The sequence below is a fragment of the Hipposideros armiger genome, unplaced genomic scaffold (genome assembly GCF_001890085.2).
Source record: "Hipposideros armiger isolate ML-2016 unplaced genomic scaffold, ASM189008v1 scaffold_41, whole genome shotgun sequence".
Lineage (NCBI taxonomy): Eukaryota > Metazoa > Chordata > Mammalia > Chiroptera > Hipposideridae > Hipposideros > Hipposideros armiger.
Window position 1 is genome coordinate 1,098,290 of NW_017731391.1, and position 20,412 is coordinate 1,118,701.

A 20,412-nucleotide genomic window follows, 5' to 3' on the forward strand; every position below is an offset into this window, starting at 1 on the left:
GATAAAAGCATAATGCCTTTAGAATTATCACTTTAATATCAACTCTTTATTAGCCACAAATCTCTGACCCTCTTCTCCTTGACACCGAAACTGTCCCTGAACTGCCTCCTCCTGACCTCAACTTATGCTCAGAAATTAAAAACTAATTTTAATGTTAACTTAAGCAAAATATAATTGAAAAGACAATTCTTGTACAAAAGCAAAGCTTTCCCAAGTCAAAATAATTGCTGTTGGTTAGTTTATGTCCCTCCTTTTTCTAATTACTGTAGGAGAGTTTACTACAGAAATGTTAAGCAAAATATACCAATCTGTCACCACAACTAAATAAGATACATTTCTTACCTTTGAAATATACTTTTAAAATATATTAAAATTCAGATGACCAGCTTTGTTCAAGTTTACCTTATAGGCCCTCAAGTATTAATTATTAATAATACTAATTGAAAAAGCAGTTTTTTCATCCTGGTAAGTGGTCTAAACTACTTGAAAGAATCAATCTTACTTGTGAGTAGTGCTTTTTCTGTTACTCATGCGTCCTGTGCATTACAATATTCATTTATGCTTCACTTAAATAAAATTGAGAACTTCAGAAGACCTTTTAGTGCCCTTGAAATGGGTAGTCTAAGTGGTATTTAGTATCTTAAAAGAGCTATTATCTTTGAAAAATGAACCATCAATTCCCCAAAGCTGTTTTGGCCTCCTGTTCTCATACTGAAAGTGAAGGAGGAACTTGGGTTGTCGAGATATAGTCTGATTCTGTTTGTCCCGTTCAGCTGTACCTCCAAAGCTGAGTAACTTAAGGATCGGCCCACATGTGCTACATGATGGAAGCTGAAAGCACTTGATATCTGGATAGTATCCCATTATCAGTGTGGGAAACAGTGGTGAAGATAAAAGCCGAAGCAATGACTATAAACAATCATTTATATTTGGCTTTGGAAAGTGTTTTTTATTTACTTCAACATGATATTGTCTTACAGTCTCTAAATGTACTTAAGAAAAAGTCACTTTGTACACATACACATATAAAGAAGGCAGTCTATGAAAACCGTCTTGTAAAAATTGCCTCCTCTCTCCATCTCTACTTTTCTTCAGTTCTTCTCTGCTCAATATTCTGATTTAGGAAAGAAATGTTTTGTTTGTTTGTTTGTTTGTTTGTTTTTAAGTTCCATTTACAGCTTTAAATGGCTGGGGGCTTTATATAAGCCTTCAGTTTCATGTCTGATTGTTGGCCCTCTGTGACAAGGATTAATAAGAACTTTGAGGAATGATCTGTAGCAAGGTAGAGTAATGGAAAGAGCATGAAATTTATACACCCAGAAGTCCAGGGTTCATTTGACTCCTGTTTGTTTACAGTTTTAACCTCGCTGAACTATCTATCATATAGTGATTTCAGGATGTGATTTCTGGAGTCAGACACACCTGGCTTCTCCAAAGACTCTCAGCCATAAATCACAGTCAAGACTTCGGCACTTCAGATCCTTATAAGCATCGTATACTCGTCTCTTCTTGGGCGTCTCTAAAATATCTCAGTCCCAACATGCCTGAACCTAACCTCATGCATGATCTTCCCCACCAAACTGGGGTTTTGCCTTTGTTTGCTCTCCTGGTGGAAAGCCCCGTGATCATCCCAGTTAGTACACAAGTTAGAAATTGAGGGGTCATTTTGGATACCTTGATGTTCCCCTCCTCCATCTAATCCTCCAACCAGTCCTATTGATTTCTTTATCTTCTATTTTCAAATCCTGCCCCTCCATCTCCAACCTCATCACTACCGCCTGGCCTGTCTTCTCCCCTCCACCACTTCTAACAGATCTCCCCTCGTCCCTCTCTTTACCACTACCCCAATTTGGTTAGTTCTTCAATTGCAGACATTTCATCATATCGCCCTGCAGAAAAGCCTCTTCAGTGGCTTCCCATCACGTTTAGGATGCCGACCAAAATCTCCAACAAGACCTGAGTCTCCAGTCTCGTCTTGCCTCATTCTTCTTTGGTTCTTGGTCCCTCAGCTGCATTGACCTTCTTTCCATTCCTCAGTTGCTCCCTCCTATCATAGGGGCCTTTGCAAATACTGATCCCTCTGCCTGGAATACTCTGTCTTTGCCCAGTTAACTCTTCTCATTCTTCAAATATCTGCATAACACATTTCCTCACAATGCCCAAATTAGACCCCAGTTTTATGGCCTCATATTTCCTTATATTTTTCTTTGATGGCTCTTATCAGAGTTGGCTGTTATAAATTGGTGTACTTACTTGATTGCACCCTGGAACTCTTGTTTATTGTGTATATCATTGCATCCACTGCACCTGGCACCTTATAAAGCTCTCACCAAATATTTTACCACTTCTCAACCCAGACCTGTCTCTTAAGAGTTAGCCCTACATGTGGGCAAGTTACTTCGCTTCTCTAAATTTCTTCTGGAAAGAGGATGATTGATCCTTGGCACATACTGAGTGGTGATTTTTTTATTAGTGCTCTGGTTATGAGTTATTACAATTAATAATTAATAGTAAGAGATTTTATACCATGGTATCACTGAGGATTAAGTGTTATGGGTGAAGGGTTATCATAAACTATAAAGCATTATTCAGAACTTAATTATTAGCATGAAGAAACATGAAGCGACATTTTAAAATTGAAATATTCTTCCAAAATATGGTGCACAGAAAATTAATGAGAATTTTTTAGGTTAATCTAGGATCAATAGAAATTGAACTTTTACCCCCAAATCACCCAGCTAGCCCAAGGCCAAGCCATATAACTAGAAGTCAACACTCTCCCCTCCAAATATATACTTGTTAATTTAACAAACATTGAACACCACACAGTATGCTGTGCACATGGATAAAGTAATAAATGATATATAAAACTCAGTGCCAGTTTTCCAGAAGCCTCAGGCAGACATATATAAACTGGCTTGTTCACAGATGCTGTGGAGTCAAGAAGAGACTTAATCTGAAGATCGGGGAAATTTCGCAGAGGACAAGTAGAGCTGGGGGTGGGGTGGGGGGCAGGTGTCAGGGGTGGGTCCCTCTGAAAGTGGCGTGATCAAGGTCCAACCCAGAGGCTCCAAGGTCCTGTTCAAACAGGCCCCCTCTCATGACCATGTGCATAGAAATCGGGGTGCTGAGCTGCCCAGCACTGAGAGCGAGGCGTCTGAGCAGTGAGTGTGGCAGACTGTTAGTAGCCCAGAAATGGCCTAGGCATTCAGGACCTTCTGGGCAAAGAAAACTACCCTTCTTCAGCTTATCTCAGTTCATCCAGAATTTCCAAAGTGAGTGAAATAGCATCATTTTGTCTCTATTATCACCAACATACTTGAATGAAACTGGATTTTTTTATAATGCTCAGACTTCAGAACAGATAGGACACTTAATGATCACTTTGTAAAGATCACCAAATGGACAATCTTGTATCAAAAAAACAATCAGGCACAACTTAATGTCACAAAGTAAAAGTTTATGTTGTAATGTCTTTGTATTGGAAAAGTATTATTTTTCCATATAATGAGTATAGTGCCAACTGCTCTTCTTTTAGAAAGATATTCTGACATTGTGTCCTTTCTACCTATTTATAATAAAAGTCCCCCATCCCTACCAGGTATGTGACTATTTTATGTCTTTTCTTGCAAAATAAAGAGGGAACCACACTGTTGGACCCCCAGTTTTGAGGCTGGTTGGTTGGTTTTCAGTACGTCTGTGAAATCCGAAAATCTGGAAACAATTAGATTAGATTAGCATGTAGTACAGTCAGCAAGGGTTGAGTCTTGCGGGAGGGTGAACTATGCTGAGGAATTTGGGTTTCATCCCAAAGGCAGTAGGGAGTCGCGGAAGGGTTCTAAGCAGGGTGGCACCATGATTTGCCCTTTGGAAAGATCATTTTGGATGGATTAGAGGAGTTAGAGCTGGAAAGGAGATAAGCCGGAAGGCAGAGCTAAGGTGTGTTGGTGGGATAAAGAGTTCAGGTTGGTGGGACATGGGTGACTGTCTCATGTGAGGGATGAGAGATGTGAAGGCCTGACAGGGGAATTGGGATTCCTGGCTTGGTCAAGGGGTGGACGGTGGAGCCATGCACTGAGCTGGAGATACAGAAGGAACAGGGTTGTGTCTGTGGCTTTTACAGCGTCTTTAAGGAAACAGAGGTGAGGGGAAGGGAAGGATTTGGCTTGTTTTGCCTAGATTGAATTTAGGGTTCCTGGGGGCAGCCTAGTAGAAGTAGATCAGATCACCAAAGAAAGCCTGCAGAATGAGAAGTGGGCTGTGGACCAAAGGCAGAGAAGCATCAGCGAAAGAAGAATCAGTGATAGAGATTAAAATAGAATGTCCAGAGGTGAGACCCAAACCAGAGTGCAGTGGCTAGGAAGCCACACACAGAATATTTATTATTTTGCAGGAGGAAGAGTACTGAAAGCCACAGAGTGGCGGAGTAAGCTACTAGTCCATAGGGCTGGGGAACAGAGGTCCTCAGTGACCTTGGCGAGCCATTTCAGTGCAGGTGGAGGCGNTTATGTGGTTGGGTGAGCAGTTGATGGAGGTGGGAAGACATCCATTTCCACAAAGGGGGGGGGGGGTGGCCTCGAGCAGGGCCAGCCCATGAAGATGCTGTGTCCTCAGCCTGTGCAGCCTTCTTCTGCAAATAAAGCCTCGTGGAAATGATTATGAAGGGGCCCATGATAAGGAGAGAAGATTTAGAAAAGGGCAGTACTCTCAGCTGTACTGGGTGGGGTGAGAGCTGCGGGGAGGTGTGCTTCTGATAGAATCCTGGCCCGGTCCCCTCCCTGCTCCCTCCTTTCTCTGCCCTCTCACCCCTTTATCTCAGGTTCACAAATTTAAGGAATGTATTCACAAATGTGAGAATCTAGGGGTGTTGTTTTATTTTTCTCCCAGAGAAAGACTTTTTAGTCTCTAAAATAAGATTTTTTTAAAAATTGATCTGTTGGGGGGATTTTTCCCCATGTGAATTTTGAACGTGACTGTTTTCTTCATTTTTCCTCCTTTCATTTGTTTTTTGTTTTTCACTTCAAGACTCCTGTACATGTGTTCTTCCCTCCATATTTGAAAGGCTTGTTCAGTTAATTTCCTACTCTAGATGTTCCAAAATTAAGACACTGAAATAACTAGTAGACCCACTTAAAAAAGAAACATTTCAGTTTTACCATGGCTTTATTCTTATGATATGAATAAAATACTTATTATGTTAGTCTGTTTATGGGGAGAAGAGAGCCATACAGTTTGCTACAGGAAAGGAGATGATATATATCTGTTAATACAAAAACCTCAAAAATCCCCCTATAAAATATAAATTTGATGACTTTAAAACAGAAAATTATATATGTCAAAAATCTCTATTAAAAAAAATGAAAAGAAACGTGAGAAAAATATTAACAGCTGTGACAAAGGGCCCATTTTCCTTATATACAAAGGGTTATACAGATCGAAAAGAAAAAGGCAAACAACCTGATAAAAAAATGGGCAAAGCTCATAAAAAGATACAAGAGGAAATATAAATGATTACTGAACATAAAATATACTTCATCTCCTCATTAAATCCATAGAAGGTAAAAAGGTAGACAAAGATTCTTTAAAAATACCCAGTGTTGGCCCGTGTGGGGAAACAGTGGGGGTAGATGGACATTTTGAGTGTCCATAATATCTGAATTTCTTATAACCAGTATATATACTTAAGAGCAGCAATAAAAATAACACATCTTATTCATTTCAAACACACTTGCAGTTGTATGCTCTGACACATCAAATGGACCCTACTTCTTGCACATGTGGATTCCATCATCCTGGGCAAGCTGCCTCACCTCTCTGGGCCTGTTTCTGCATTTATAAAATGGGGGTAGCAATAGCTCAAATAAGTTAATACGAAATTAAATGAATAACATGGAAATGAATGGTTAACAGTAAATACTCCATGAGTAACAGCCACTCATCATTGTCATCAAGGATAAATAGTAATGTGTTACTGTACTTAAAGCTACTGTCACTGTGCCTAAACATGTAGGTTAATCATGATCAGAGTCAGAGGACGTGATAAAGCAGCTCATCACAGTTTGCTCTCAGAGGATAGTATACTTTTTTTGTAAAGAAAAGTGGGTTAGTAAAATGGAAAAGGAAGTATTCGGGCACTTTTCAGAGAATAGCCTTGAAGACAAGCTTCTAATGTGATCTTCTGGTAGGTAAGGTTAGAGTGATGTTTCTTTGCAATCCCAGTTCCTTAGCAACCTGGCAGCATCTCTGGCTTTCATTATGAACCCCATGCCTTTTCTCTGTCTCCCCTTCCTAATCTGAGTGCTTTCACCTTCTCTGACATACAGAAACACTGGGGAACTAAGTTTCTGACCTGTACGATCACTGTTCACACTGAAATGAGACTGCAATCTAGGTGTTCATACTCAAATTACTGCAAACATGGACATAGCTCTTTGTAGAAAACACGAAACTTGACAACGTGGATTCTTGTTTTGTGACCTGATCATTCGTCAAAGTATTATTCCATTTGACTCATTTATTTTAGGGCACACTTGTTCATTCCTGACTGTCAGATCATCCCTAGAGCAGGAAGGAGAGTGGGGAGTTCGGCACCAGCTGAGTAAGAATTGCTGTGGGTCTGTTTTTGTTTTACAGTTTTTTGGTGGTGCGCTCTTCACAGTAGCTTCCCCAATTCTAAAGCTAAGCATGATAGTTACCTTTTTTTTTTTTTAACCTGGATAATTAGTTGATGTGTGGTGGGCTTTTTTATTTTTATTTTTTTTTTTTTAAGATTTTTATTGGGGAATTGGGGGGATGGGAACAGTGCTGGGGAATTGGGGGAAGGGGAACAGACAAGTTGCTGTCGTTTTGTTCTTCAATCTAGTTGTGGAGGATGTTGCTTCACTGGTTCAAGTTGGCACCATCATTGCGCTCTTCTCTGGCGAGGCAGATCAGTCGCCGGCTTCTGGACGGCCGCTCACTGCGGCTGCTGGCCGCTCACGCTGGCTGCTGGCCACACACGGTAGCCCATGGCAATCCACTGCCACAGGGACTGCAGCCCACGCCGTCGCCGGCGACTCAGGGCAGCCCAGCTCCAGGTTGAGCTGTTGTTCAGCATCTTAGCTGTAGAGGGCAGTGTCACTGGCCCTCATATGTGGGATCCGAACCGGGGCCCTCTGGCATCCCAAGCGAATTCTTAACCATCGCGCCACTCGGCCGGCCCTGTGGTGGGCTTTTTTAAAATTAAACTTTTTATTTTGAGATAACTGTACATTCACATGTAGTTGCAGGAAAGAATAGAGAGATCCCATGTACCCTTTACCCAGTTTCCTCTCATGGAAACATCTTGCAAAATTGGTACAATATCACAAGCAGGATGTTGACGATGACAGAACTGAGCACCAGAACATTTCTGTCACCAGGAGGTTCCCTCTTGTTGTCCTTTTAGTGGAACCCATTTCCCTCCTGCTCCTCTCATGCCTCTGCTACTCATCTGTTCTCCATTTCTACAGTTTTGAAGAGTGTTCTATAAATGGAATCGAGCAGTGTGTAACCTTTGGGGATTGTTTTTCACTCAGCATGATTCACCCTCACTGTTGCAAGTGTCCATAGTTCATTTCTTCTTATGGCCAAGTAGCTTCTGTTGTGTGGGCATACTATACTGTATTCATTGATGGACACCTGGGTAGTTTCTCGTTTTTGACTATTAGAAATAAAACTGCTATGGCTATCCACACACAGGTTTTTATGTGAACATCCGTTTTCATTTCTCTGGGATAAATGTCCATGAGTGTAATTGCTGGGTAGTATGGTAGTTGCACATTTTGTTTTTTTAAGAAACTGCTAACTACTTTCCAGAGGGGCTACCCGATGTCACATTACCACCAACAATGTATGAGCAATTCTGTTTCTTAGCATCCTGGCCAGCATTTGGTGTTGTCATTATTTTTTATTTTGGCCATCTTGCTGGGTATATAGTGAAATTTCATTGTGGTTTTAATTTGCTTTCCGAATTACTAATGATGTTGAACGTCTTTTCATGCGTTTATTTGCCATCTGTACATCCTCTTCGGTGCTAGGCCTCTTCAAGTCTATCATCCATTTTCTAGTTCAGTGGGTTTTTTACTGTAGAGTTTTGAGAATTCTTTATATATTCTAAATACTAGTTCTTTATCAGAGGACTAGTTTGTAAAGGTTTTGAAATTTTTCCTCCTAGTCTTTAGCTTTGTCTTTTCATCCTCTTAACAGGGCCTTTCTTAGAACAAAAGTTTTTAATTTTAATAAAAGTCCAATTTATCAATTTCTCTTTTATGAATTGTTCTTGATGTCAAGTATAAAAACTCTAACCCTAGATCTCTAAGATCTTCTCCCATTTTTTTGTTTTTTTCCAAAAGCTATACTTTGGTGTCTTACATTTGAGTCTGTGATCCATTTTGAGTTATTTTTAGATAAGGTATGAGAGACTTAGGTCAAGGTTCTTTCTTTTTTCTTTGCCTATGGAAGTCCAGTGGATCCAGCACCATTTATTGAAAAGATTATTCTTCCTTCACGGAATTGGTTTTGTACCTTTTTTATTTATCAATTGTGCATATTTATGTGGGGCTACTTCTGCATTCTGTTCTGTTCCGTTGATCTGTGTGTTTATTCCTCTGCCGATAACACAGTCTTGAATACAGTAGCTTATGTGATACGTCTTGAAATCGAATACTCTGATTCCTTCCACATTCTTTTTAAAAATTGTTTTAGCAAAACAAAAATTATTTTAGCTATACTAGTTCCTTTGCCTTTACATATACATTTTTGAAAATTCTTGTCTATAGCTACAAAAAAAAATCTTACTTAGATTTTGTGAAGAATTGTATCAAACCTATATATCAATTTGGAAAAAAAATTGATAGTTTTACTATTTAAGTCTTCCTAACTGTAAATACAGTATGTCTTTCCATTTATTTAGATCTTCTTTAATTTCTTTTCATGAGCATTTTGTAGTTTTCAACGAACAAGTCCTATACATGTTTTGTGAGATTTACATGTATGTATTTCATTTTTTTGAGTGATAGCAAATGGTATATTTCTAATTTCAGGGACCACAAGTTCAAAGTTAGTATATAGAATTATAATTGATTTTTATATGTTTACTGTATGTTCTGTGGCATTGCCAAAATCATTTATTAGTTTTTTTGTACATTCCTTGGGATTTTGTAAGTAACATGTCATCTGCAAATAGGGACAGTTTTATTTTTTCTTTTCCTGTCTGTATGCCTTTTAGTTCCTTTCTTGCTTTATTGTACCAGCCAGAACTTCCAGTACTATGCTGAATAGTGAGAGCGGATGGACACCCATGTCTTGGACACAATCGTAGGGAGAAAGAATCATTTTAACCTTTAAGAATACTGTTAAGTATAATGCTAATCCATGTGGAGTGCACTTTTATAAATGCTGTTTGACTGTGGAAAGGAATAGTCTAGTGATTTGATGAACCACCTCCTCTAGAAGCAGCTCCTCTACTGTGTACAGGTGGATTCTGCCAAGCGATTTGCTAGGGTGACGCGTGAGGAATGAAAGCTTAGAATTTGGAGTCAGAACATTCAGATTTAAATACTGACTCTCCCAGTTTCTGGCTACATGGCCCGGGTGATGTTACTTACACCTCCTGAAGCCCATTTCCTCCCCCTGCAAGGAAGGAGGAAGAGCGCCCATCCTGCTTCCTCACCTGGGAGTGGAAGTGAGCAGGGGCATGTACCCGCGCCAGGGGCAGCGCTCGCCACACAGCAGGGGCTGCAAAGCTGCCCCAAACTTAGTATGATCTTCACCCTGGTCTGCTGTAGCCCACCCAACACCTTAATTTATTTATCTCTCTGGAGATTTGATCATTAAAATTGGCCTTTGGAATCCTAAACTAAAAGACTAAATGGTCTGGGAACAGTTGGTCTCTGGAAGGCAGACGATGTGAGTTCATTTCCTGACGCCTCCACTTACCATCTGTGTCAACTTGGGCAAATCCATCCACCCTGAACTCCCCGGCAGTGCCGTCCTCTGGGAGGTGGGAGCGATGACAGAACCTCTCAGGACTGCTGTGATGCCTGAGTGGATTTAGGGAACACTTTTAGCAGTGCCTGGCATGTTACCTGTGATCATTACTATTGGTGACTTTAAGGACACATACTTATTTGTGAATCATCTTTCTTAAAAAAAAAAATTGTTTGCTTTGCAGATTTTTTAAAAAATGGATTTGGCCAACCATGGACTTATTCTCCTGCAACAGTTAAACGCTCAGCGAGAGTTTGGTTTCCTGTGTGACTGCACGGTTGCCATCGGCGATGTGTACTTCAAGGCACACAAATCAGTTCTTGCTTCATTCTCCAATTACTTTAAGATGTTGTTTGTCCATCAGACCAGGTAACTAACGTGGTTATAATAATCTAATGACTGCAGACTGAACTTCCGCGGCCCTCGTTCCAGCTGAACCTGCTCTTCGCCCTCAGCAGGACCGTGGGTCTCGCTCCCTGTCCCTGGGCTCCCGGGGTCCCAGTCTCCCAGATCCCTCGTGACCTCACTTGCCCGCGGACCTCGAGCCCCACGCTGCCCCGCCCCCTCCAGACACCCTTGCCGGTGTCGCCTGCAGTCAGAACCCGCAGATCAGGTCCATTAGGAAGCCAGCTGCCACCTGACCTCATCAATCCCTTCCTCTCGCTGACCCAGCCGTCCCCTGAGTCTCCTTGGACTTCTAGTCCTTACCCGTGGCTTCTTCCCTAGTGAGAAGCCCAACGGCATGAAGTCCCCAGTTTTCTTCTTTCCTCCCTTAAAATGTCTCAATCTCAGTACCTTTACTCGGTTTTTTTCTTCCCATCACTCCTGTTTTGGAGGAAAGGGCCCCTCGGTGTCTAAGGAAAAGGCTTTTCCTCTCGCCCTCACGCCCCCAGATCCCATCCCCTCGTTTTTATTCTGTACTTTTCATTTTATAGCGTCAAGCCCCTGCCCGCAAGTCTGTGAAGGACCAGTGCTTCCTTCCTCGGCTGTCACCTGAGTTACGGTGCTGTGCTCCTTGATCTGACTGTGAAAGGTCTATGGCCTTGCTTGTACTTGCCTCATCCCACACCCTTCCGACCCGTGGGCGCTGTGGTTTCTGCCCCATCACTCTACTGAAATCGTTTCTCAAAGGTCACCTCTTCGTCAGAACCACTGCTCTTCTCTCAGGCTCTGTTGTCCTTGTCCTCTGCAGCATTTACTACTGTTTTCTTCTTCTTAAGGGTCGTCATCTGCATCTGATAGCTCTGAATATCGCTTGCTTTTCTGCCCTCTGTGAGTTTGGGTGAGTGTTGGTCTGGGGGCTGCTCGTGGTTTTCCTGGATCTTGCACCAGTTTACAGCTCTGACCTTGATCTTCCTCTGTTTCCCAAGGCCCCAGGCTGCCTGCCAGACATTCGGAGTTGTATTTTCTTCTTTTGCTCATTTAGCTTATCTCAAATTGAATTAAGTTTTGCCTGAAGTCCCTCCTGATGTCCCCATTTTGTTTATCTTCAAGAAACTTATACTTAAAACCGGGTCTTACCAGTCCCCAAGCCAGGTTTTTTCAAAATGCCTTTCATATTAGTCCTTCCCTTCCCCTTCGCACTTCCATTTCCTGACGGTTTCCACATTACTGTCAGATGAATGTTCCTAAGCGTTGCTTTGACCGTAGTATGTATGCCATCGATCAGAAACCTATTATTGATAGATTGTGTTACTCTTCCGATTGGAGAACTAGAGGGTACCCACTGCGTATCAAAATAGGGCACAGATTCCTTATTTGTCTTTGAAGCCCTGCAGCCTTGGAGCCTGACCTTCCAGCCCCATCTCCAACTGCACCTTCTTGGGACACCCCACCCCTTACCTGAACCACACTTTGCTGGTATTCTGCCCGCACCCTAAGCCCCAGTTCACGCATCACCTCTTCATGGCCCCTCAGCTAATCAAGTGAACCAAAATGATCAAAAGCGATCACTTCCTCTCTCACATTTCATAGCACTTAATTTACACCATTTTCTAAGATCTGTACGTTTTTCCCTTTGTTGTTGTTGTTTGTGTACTTACCGCTCCTGGTTTGTAAGATTCTTGAGGGCGGAGACTGGGTTTTGCAAATCCTTTTGAATTCCCCCGGTATTTGTACATAATAGCCACTTGATAAATGTCTGGAGGAGCAGCATGGCCAAGTAACAGGATTAATAGCAAGCAGAGGCTGCTTTATCTTATGACACTAAGATGCCCTCTTTTACTTCATTGTCAGAGACTTGACTTCATTTACTTCATTGTCCGAGACTTCATATCTACTGGGTACTTAGGAGTCCCAACACAATGAATTAAACTGTCTTGAAAAGGGGAAGTTTTTAATTTTGAGAAGTAAAAACTGCAATGTAATGAATTTTAAAGTAGATGCAAGAAACTTAAGTGCCAGGCAGTAAATAAATGCCTTTCCAACTAGGCAATGTGGTATCTGTGGAGACAAGAGTCCCAAGTTGAAGCAGTAGCGTGTTATGTATGGCACATGCCACTTGGGCGGCCACCCAGTGGCCTTACCCACCTCACTGGGACAAGGCAAATACTGAGCAAAGACCAGAGACAGGCTTTTAAACTAGTACTTTTCTTTGCAAAGCGTTCTCCGCTGCCGCCTGGCTACTGACAAGGTGGGCCGAGAAGAGTTTTTTCACACTTTGCTTAGAGAGCGTTTTATGTCTGTAGCTACCACTAGATGGCTCTGTCCTATGTCCGCTACTCTTAAGTGGTAGGTTTTCAGTCGTATAGGACTGCAGGCTTGCAGCTCTCAAAAAGTAAAACTACCCAGAAGGGCCTTGCTAAGTAGAGCCTCTGACAATGTCTAATACTATTTGAAAATCCTTATTTTCAGACTTCTTTAAGCCCATCTTTTACTTTAACAGCTTAGTAAAGGAAAAATTGAAATTGTAAATTACTGTGGAAGTTTATATAAAGGGCTTGTCGCTATGCTAAAACTATATTTTTCCTCCATAAAAGTATTATGCCAAACAGACAACTGCAAATAATCAAACTGCTTGGGTGTAATTATATTGTAGAGAGCTATGTTCTTCCTAGCGGACTTGGAAATGACTAAAGTGGCCCATAGCAAGCTGAGTGATTAAGAAAGGAAATCTAGATGCCTGGGAGTGATCATGGGTGGAGATGGCTGGAGTATGACATAAGAGACTTCTTAAAACAACTCTGAGTGTCTGTATGTGAATATGTGCTTCTGCTTTAAGAAAAAAATGAAAATGAAAAATCAAGATACATTGATGTCTGGACACCTCCCTGGGTGCTGGGCAATGGCAGTCAAGCCCGGGGACTCTGCCTTCCTCTCCCTGGTGGTGTCTGGGGGGGCGGGATGGGGGGGGGGTCTTGGAGTCCCCCCTCCAGGCCTGACTGAAGTGTGGATTGGGGCCCCCCCAGCCCCATCTCTTCTTTACCATCAAGACTGCACATAGTTCTTTAAAATTTGAGAGTCACCCCACTAGTGAGGGGGAATTATAAAACTTCGAACAGTTTTTATGGAAAGAGGCTCTGCTTGGTAGTTACCTCTCATTGATGCTGGAAAACAAGCCCCAGTTTCGGATTTCCGCCCTTCCCTTTTCTTTTCTGGGTGTGGAGAAGGGCTCCCTAACTTGCCTCTCCTGCTGCCTGGAGGAACATTCCATCCCCGCAGAACAAAAGGTGCCCTATCATCTCCTGGGGGTGATTTGCATCTCTAAAGGCCCACACTGTCCCCTTTCACTAGGCCTCTGCCTGGCCCAGGAAAGGTCCCCTCTGGTTCTGTCTTCACTTTGGGTTGATTGTTGATTCAAGTGTTCTTCACCACACATAATCCCCAAAGTTTTATTCTGAATATTGAATTCCCTAGAGCATCTAAATATATTCTAGTGTACACATAATATTGTGGGCACTCACCTTGTGCCTAATGAGAAGACCACCTATTCCTATTTAAAGAAATATAAACAACTTAAAAGACTATGAAAAGAGTCCAAATAAAGGTATGAATGATCTGCATGGCTTTTTAAAAAAAAAGAGTCACATAACTCTTTCCCTTTGTACTGTCAAAGGATGCTAGTTTTTATCCCTGATCGTTATTCTTTGGCTTCCATACTTTGTAGTCAAACATTTTTCACATGATCATTTGTATGCAGCCATCTCAAAATATACACACATTATTCAAATCTGCTCTGTCATAAATTTCTATTAAAGTCACGTTTTCAATTTTTAATAGAATAAAACATTACATTTAGAAGAGCTGAGTATACTGTTACTATCTTAGCATATTGGAAAATAATTTTTTAATAAGCTAAAACAGCTGAAGGAGCCAAAAAGATTATAATAGTAAGAAGTGGTATAATCAAAAATTATTATAAAATCTAAAGACGTTCAAGGAAGGTGTCTTTGAAGATGAAAAGGCATTGTCTACAGAATATATTTACCCTAGTGGATGATACTACATATGCCTCATAATATGTAAAGAGAAATCGCATTGATTTCTAACGATGCAGTAGAACTGTCGTTTACCGATGTGTCTAGGAAGAGCTCTTAGGGACGTCTTAACTATGGCTGTTTGAATCAGGATGCCTTTTCTGGAATGATGCAAACACCAAAGTCTAAAAATAGTTAGAAAATCAACAATGCCACAACTGCTTTAGGTGCCTCCGATAAGACACTTAACTTTTTGGGACCTCAGTTTCTATGTCTGTCAAATGGGAATAATCAAATCTGCCTCACCTACTACACGGGGTTGGTTTGATGCTCTAACGACTCTTAGTGTCATGGCTTTGGAATTAGGCCCAGATTTAAATGCCAGTCCCACCACTTACTGACGCTGTGATGTTGAGCAAGGTACAAATCCCTCTGGTCCTCAGTCCCTTATCTGTAAAATGAGACCAAATGGCAGTTAAATGAGGTAATGCTTAGAAAGCCCAGCTGCAGTTCTGATGATGATGATGTTACAGGACTAAAAGAATACGGACACTGGGTGTTAGCAGAGCCAAACACAAAACACCCAAGAATTGCAGTGGAAAATATTGGCTATTTTATTGATCAGTGGTACCATCCATGAAAACAGGAAGCTAATGCTCAAAAGCCCAAACTCCACGATGGTGTGTAGGTTACAGATTCTACAGGGCAAAATCACAAGACACTGTGGGTTAGGGATTGGGAGCCATGCTGGGAGCTGATTGGTCGGAGGTGATATAAGAGTAATGAAACATTACTTCAGGTCTTGAGGGCAGCTCAGGTTTTTTCCAGAGTCCCTCTGTCTGTTCTCATGGGAAAGTAGCCAGGGGGTCGTTCCACCTTAGGGCTCAGGAGCTGAAACATAACTTAGGTCAAGATGTAATCTTTAGCCTGCCAGGGGTCCTGACCCTGTGACCATTAGTCAGGTCCGGGCTTCTCCCTTCTGCCTCCAGGGTTGCTGCTGATTATCCAGGGGAAAAGGCTAGGTCTCTGAGGGGTGTGTATAGAGAGAGGATGCGATTTCTAGAGCTGGGATTTAAAAGTAAATTGAATCAAAATCTTAAGGACCCTCGGTTCCAATGATGGTGATGATGACATTTGATAAGGAACTGAGTTGCCCGAAACCACTTTTAATGCAATCTGGCAATGCTGGGAAGGTGATCTGACGCCACAGGAGCTAGGCTGTTGCTTGTGTTCCCTGTTCCCATCTCTTCATGCTGGACATGGATCACAGAGCTGCAGAGAACCGACAGGGTTAGGCTTTCTTTTTCATTATTTTTGTTGTCTTGCTCTTAGGCACTTGCTCATACCAATCTAGCTCCCCATGTCATTTTACAGATTAATCTACTAATTAGGTAGATGGTTTGACTTACCGTAAATTGTCTGCTGCGCTCTGGATGGCATTGGGTCAATACAGAATCCTAGACCTTTAGCCAAAAGATCTGCCAAGTCAGTGGTTCTTGACCATTCAGACTGATAGAAAGCAATGGGTCCTCTCCATAAAACACACATTTGATATAATTTTACATAAATTACTAGGAGAAAAACTGCTTCAAGAGTCTTTAAGATACCACATTTGTTTAGCATGAACTTTTCCTTTCTCGGTCCTTTAAAATATACTTTATTTCTCTCTGCTTTTAATATAATTAAAGTTAAATTATATAGGTTCCAGTTATCTTCTGATGTTTCCAATCCATTTTGTGAAACGCTAACAGTCAGAAATGGGAAATGCCCTTGTTTCACTCGCCTTTAAAAGTGCTTGTGTTTTAATTCAGGCTTGATGTGCTCATCTGAGACATGGATGGACATTGACTGATAGACTTTCTACGTGTTTCTTTCAGTGAATGTGTCCGTTTGAAACCATCTGACATCCAGCCGGATATTTTCAGCTATCTCTTACATTTGATGTACACCGGAAAGATGGCGCCGCAGCTGATTGACCCTGTTCGATTAGAGCAGGGGATCAAGTTTCTACACGCGTACCCTCTGATCCAGGAAGCCAGCCTGGCCAGCCAAGGAGCCTTTTCTCACCCTGACCAAGTTTTCCCACTGGCTTCGTCCTTGTATGGCATTCAGATCGCAGACCATCAGTTGAGACAAGCCACCAAGATCGCTTCAGCGCCTGAAAAGCTTGGGCGAGAACCGCGGCCCCAGCCCTCCAGGATGGGCCAGGAGCAGGTGCCAGAAGCCGCACAGCTCTCTCAGCTGACTTCAAATGTGACCCAGGTGAATCGGACCCACATGACTCCCTCGGACCCACTGCAGACCTCCCTGTCTCCAGAACTCGTTTCCACTCCTGTTCCTCCCCCTCCTCCCGGGGAGGAGACCAATCTGGAAGCCTCGTCCTCGGACGAGCAGCCCACGCCCCTCACCATCGCCCATGTCAAGCCGAGCATCATGAAGAGGAACGGCAGCTTCCCAAAGTACTACGCCTGCCACCTGTGCGGGCGGCGCTTCACCCTCCGGAGCAGCCTGCGGGAACACCTGCAGATTCACACGGGCGTCCCTTTCACAGCCAGCCAACCCGGAGAAGCCCGCGTTCCTTTGTCGCTTTGTAGCAACGCAGCTGACCTAGGAAAAGACGCCATGGAAGTGCCTGAGGCTGGGATGATCAGTGACAGTGAGCTGCAGCACATCTCAGATTCTCCAATCATCGATGGGCAGCAGCACTCGGAGACGCCGCCGCCCTCAGACATCGCCGACATTGACAACTTGGAGCAGGCGGACCAAGAGAGGGAGGTAAAGAGGCGGAAGTATGAGTGCACGATATGTGGACGCAAATTTATCCAGAAGAGCCACTGGAGGGAGCACATGTACATACACACCGGGAAGCCTTTCAAATGCAGCACTTGTGACAAGAGTTTTTGCAGGGCCAACCAGGCTGCCCGGCACGTGTGCCTCAACCAGAGCATTGACACATACACCATGGTGGACAAACAGACACTGGAACTCTGCACATTCGAGGAAGGGAGTCAGATGGACAACATGTTGGTACAAACCAACAAACCCTACAAATGCAACTTGTGTGACAAAACGTTCTCCACTCCCAATGAGGTTGTTAAACACTCATGCCAAAACCAGAACTCAGACGTCTTTGCCCTCGATGAAGGGCGGTCCATTCTTCTCGGCAGTGGGGACTCAGAAGTAACGGAACCTGACCATCCCGTGTTAGCGTCCATCAAAAAGGAACAGGAAACAGTGTTGTTAGACTGAATGTTACTTATCTTTTAAAACTGTCATTTTTACAAGGACTACCTTCCTTTCCTTCCCCCAATTCAGAACTATAGTTCTCCATGGCATGATACAAACAGGGTCCCCGGTCCTTTTCTCCCCTCTCCCATCCCTGCCGTCCCGAGCCCTTCCTCCATAAAGGCTTTGTGCATTATAAACCTGGAACATATTTACTTTAATTCAGGGGATATTGGAAAGATAATGGTCAGTAGTACTTATAAACTCAAATAGATTTTGAGTTTTTGATTATTTAAAAGCATACTTGGAACTAATGAAGGGTTTATAACAAAACAACTACAATGCAATTTGGTAAGCTAAAATTATGACTTTCCCTGAGTAATGTCTTCCTTCTCAGAAAAACAATGTCAGAAAATACAGCATGCTTCTTAGAGACATACAGCTGGGCTCTGTACTATGCAAAATCTAGGTGTGGGGGAGCTTTCAATCCAAGAGAACATTCTTAGTATTCTCCAGGTGTCTTATTTCAGAATGCATCCTTTGAGATTATGTCCAGTCAAGAAAAATCATTAAGAAATCTACTTGAACAAAACACAAAAGAGAAAAAGTAATAATGTGATGGCAATCTTAATTTTTGGATAAAACATGACAAGCTATGAATTTGTGTGTTTGTAAGAAAAAAAAATGTGTGGATACTTGCTACAAACAGGTGAAGTAATGCACATGCCTTATCTAATTGCTAGCCTCTTTCAAAGTTGAACGACAAGAAAATACTGTATTTTTGTTTCTGACAAATGCATTGGTTTTAAAAATCAGATTTGAAAGCACTATTTTTAGACGGTCTTTCTGAATGGAATTGATATGCCATTCTAGCAGTTGCCAGTGGTAGATTTGTTTTGGCACCAACCTACTGCTTTTAAATCATTGTGTTTACTGTAGGAAAAAGGATACAGGAGTATGCATCTTATGGGGGAAGTTGTGAGCTGAACATGTAGTAACTTTAAGGACTTTAAAAATTCCCAATAGTTTACTGGCAACATTCACGGAAGCATCAAAAATGGCAAAGAAAAATCAGGACAGAAAACCCAGTTGCTATTTGGGGAAAAAACTTGATTCTGATATTTCGTCTTCATTTTTTTTCCCCTAAAACCTGAAATTACCTCTGTTGGCCTGAAAGAAGTAAAATGTATCCATTAGTCTTCCCTTAGGCCAATAACAGAATGGTCTCACAGGACAAAACAAGCCAGAAATAAGGACCGAAGGGGAGAGGGAGGAACAGTTCATAGCTGTGCTGTACGTATTGTTAAAACTGACCGTCCTGCCATCCTGTTTCATGTATAGTTGAGTTCTCAGATTTGTAAGTTTTTATACATACTTTCATTGAATAAAGTTTAATTAAATGAGAATATGATTATGTCTGTGTAATTGTCTCCCCAAAAAGATGTAAGGAGGGGAAGGCGAGAGCATTGCAGGAGGAGTTGTTTTCTTGCCATGTCCCCTGCTTGTGTCTGCAGAACGCTGGGCAGTTCCCCTGACTTGAATGGCATTCTCCATATTTATAAAATGAAGGCATTGATAACTGCATTGGGTCATAAGACTGTGAGATTCAAATGAGTAAACTATATATGAAGATGCTGTGAACAGCCAGTTTGACCAGGAATGGGTCTGGACATCATCTTTCTCAACTTTCTTTTATAAGAAACAGGCCAAGGAGTGTTTGCCTAAAGATGACACGAATCCATGCTATATAAACCTAGGTTGTTAAATGTTCAGTGGCTTCCACTGATTTCTCTTTTTTAAAAAAACTATATTCACATCTCCCAACTAAAATGAGAATCTTGTTCCAAGTTAAATTCTCTGAGTATCTGTGAAAGGGGAAATGTGGGCATGGCTCCACAGCCCTCCTCACCACCCCAGGCAGGCTTGTAGGCACGCGGCATGCAGTCAAAAAGCAGTCTTGACCAGAAAGTCATGGGGATCTGGTGGGTGAGGAAAAAGGGGTGAGGGCAAGATGCCAGCCAACCCCAGTTCAGCTCCAACAACTTGGTGGAGGGGAAGGACAGGCGTTGTGTTCAGTTACTCATTACCTCTGGGGTGCAGAGGCTCTTAGCACCAGCTTATGGCCACCTCCACCACTGGGACAGACCTGCGCAAAACAGAGAGCTGGGGTGCAGACAAGGAAGCCCACCCTCCCTACCCTGGAATGCTCCGTGGCTATTTAATCGCAAGAGGTTATGCATTTAACAACTTATTCTGAGTTTCTGATGGTATCAATTTTAATGAGCTTTGGAAATTTCAGTTGATAGTATCAGCAATCTGAATACCTAAGCTTCAAAATTCATTTGCGCTGTCATTCTCCTTGGACTGGCCCTTATTAATGCCACTGGTTCTATTACTTTTGCTTTCATAGAGGAAACAATAATAAGTGACTCATTCAAAAAATGTTGCTAAAAAATAGATTTTGTAAAGGACTGTAGGATTTTACTTTATTTTTTAAGATTTTATTGGGGAGTTGGGAGAGGGGAACAGCGTTGGGGACTCGGAGAAGGGGAATAGACAAGTTGCTGTCCTTTTGTTCTTCAGTCTAGTTGTGGAGAATGTCGCTTCACTGGCCCATGTTGGTATTGTGATCATTGTGCTCTTCCCAGGTGAGGAAGTCGCTTGCCGGCCATTGGACAGCCGCTCACGGTAGCTTACAGCCCCACTGCAGCCTACGCCATCGTCGTTGGCGACTCACGGCAGCCCAGCTCCAGGTCGAGCTGTT

At 42.3% G+C, this 20,412-nt stretch overlaps 1 protein-coding gene across 4 annotated transcripts in view; it reads left to right on the top strand.

The window, feature by feature from the left end:
• The window catches only part of ZBTB2 (zinc finger and BTB domain containing 2), a 28,354-nt gene extending 9,300 nt beyond the window's left edge, over window positions 1-19,054 (top strand). For 2 of the 4 annotated variants that reach the window (XM_019638967.1, XM_019638968.1), the window contains exons 2-3: window positions 10,193-10,377; window positions 16,301-19,054. In XM_019638967.1, coding sequence (XP_019494512.1) covers window positions 10,205-10,377; window positions 16,301-17,672 — 1,545 coding nt within the window. In that variant the 5' untranslated portion in view covers window positions 10,193-10,204 and the 3' untranslated portion in view covers window positions 17,673-19,054. Of the gene's footprint in view, window positions 1-10,192; window positions 10,378-10,943; window positions 11,042-16,300 lie in introns of those variants that run through there. The other 2 variants (XM_019638969.1, XM_019638970.1) reach the window with 2 other exon arrangements.
• The last annotated feature ends 1,358 nt before the right edge of the window (window positions 19,055-20,412 follow it).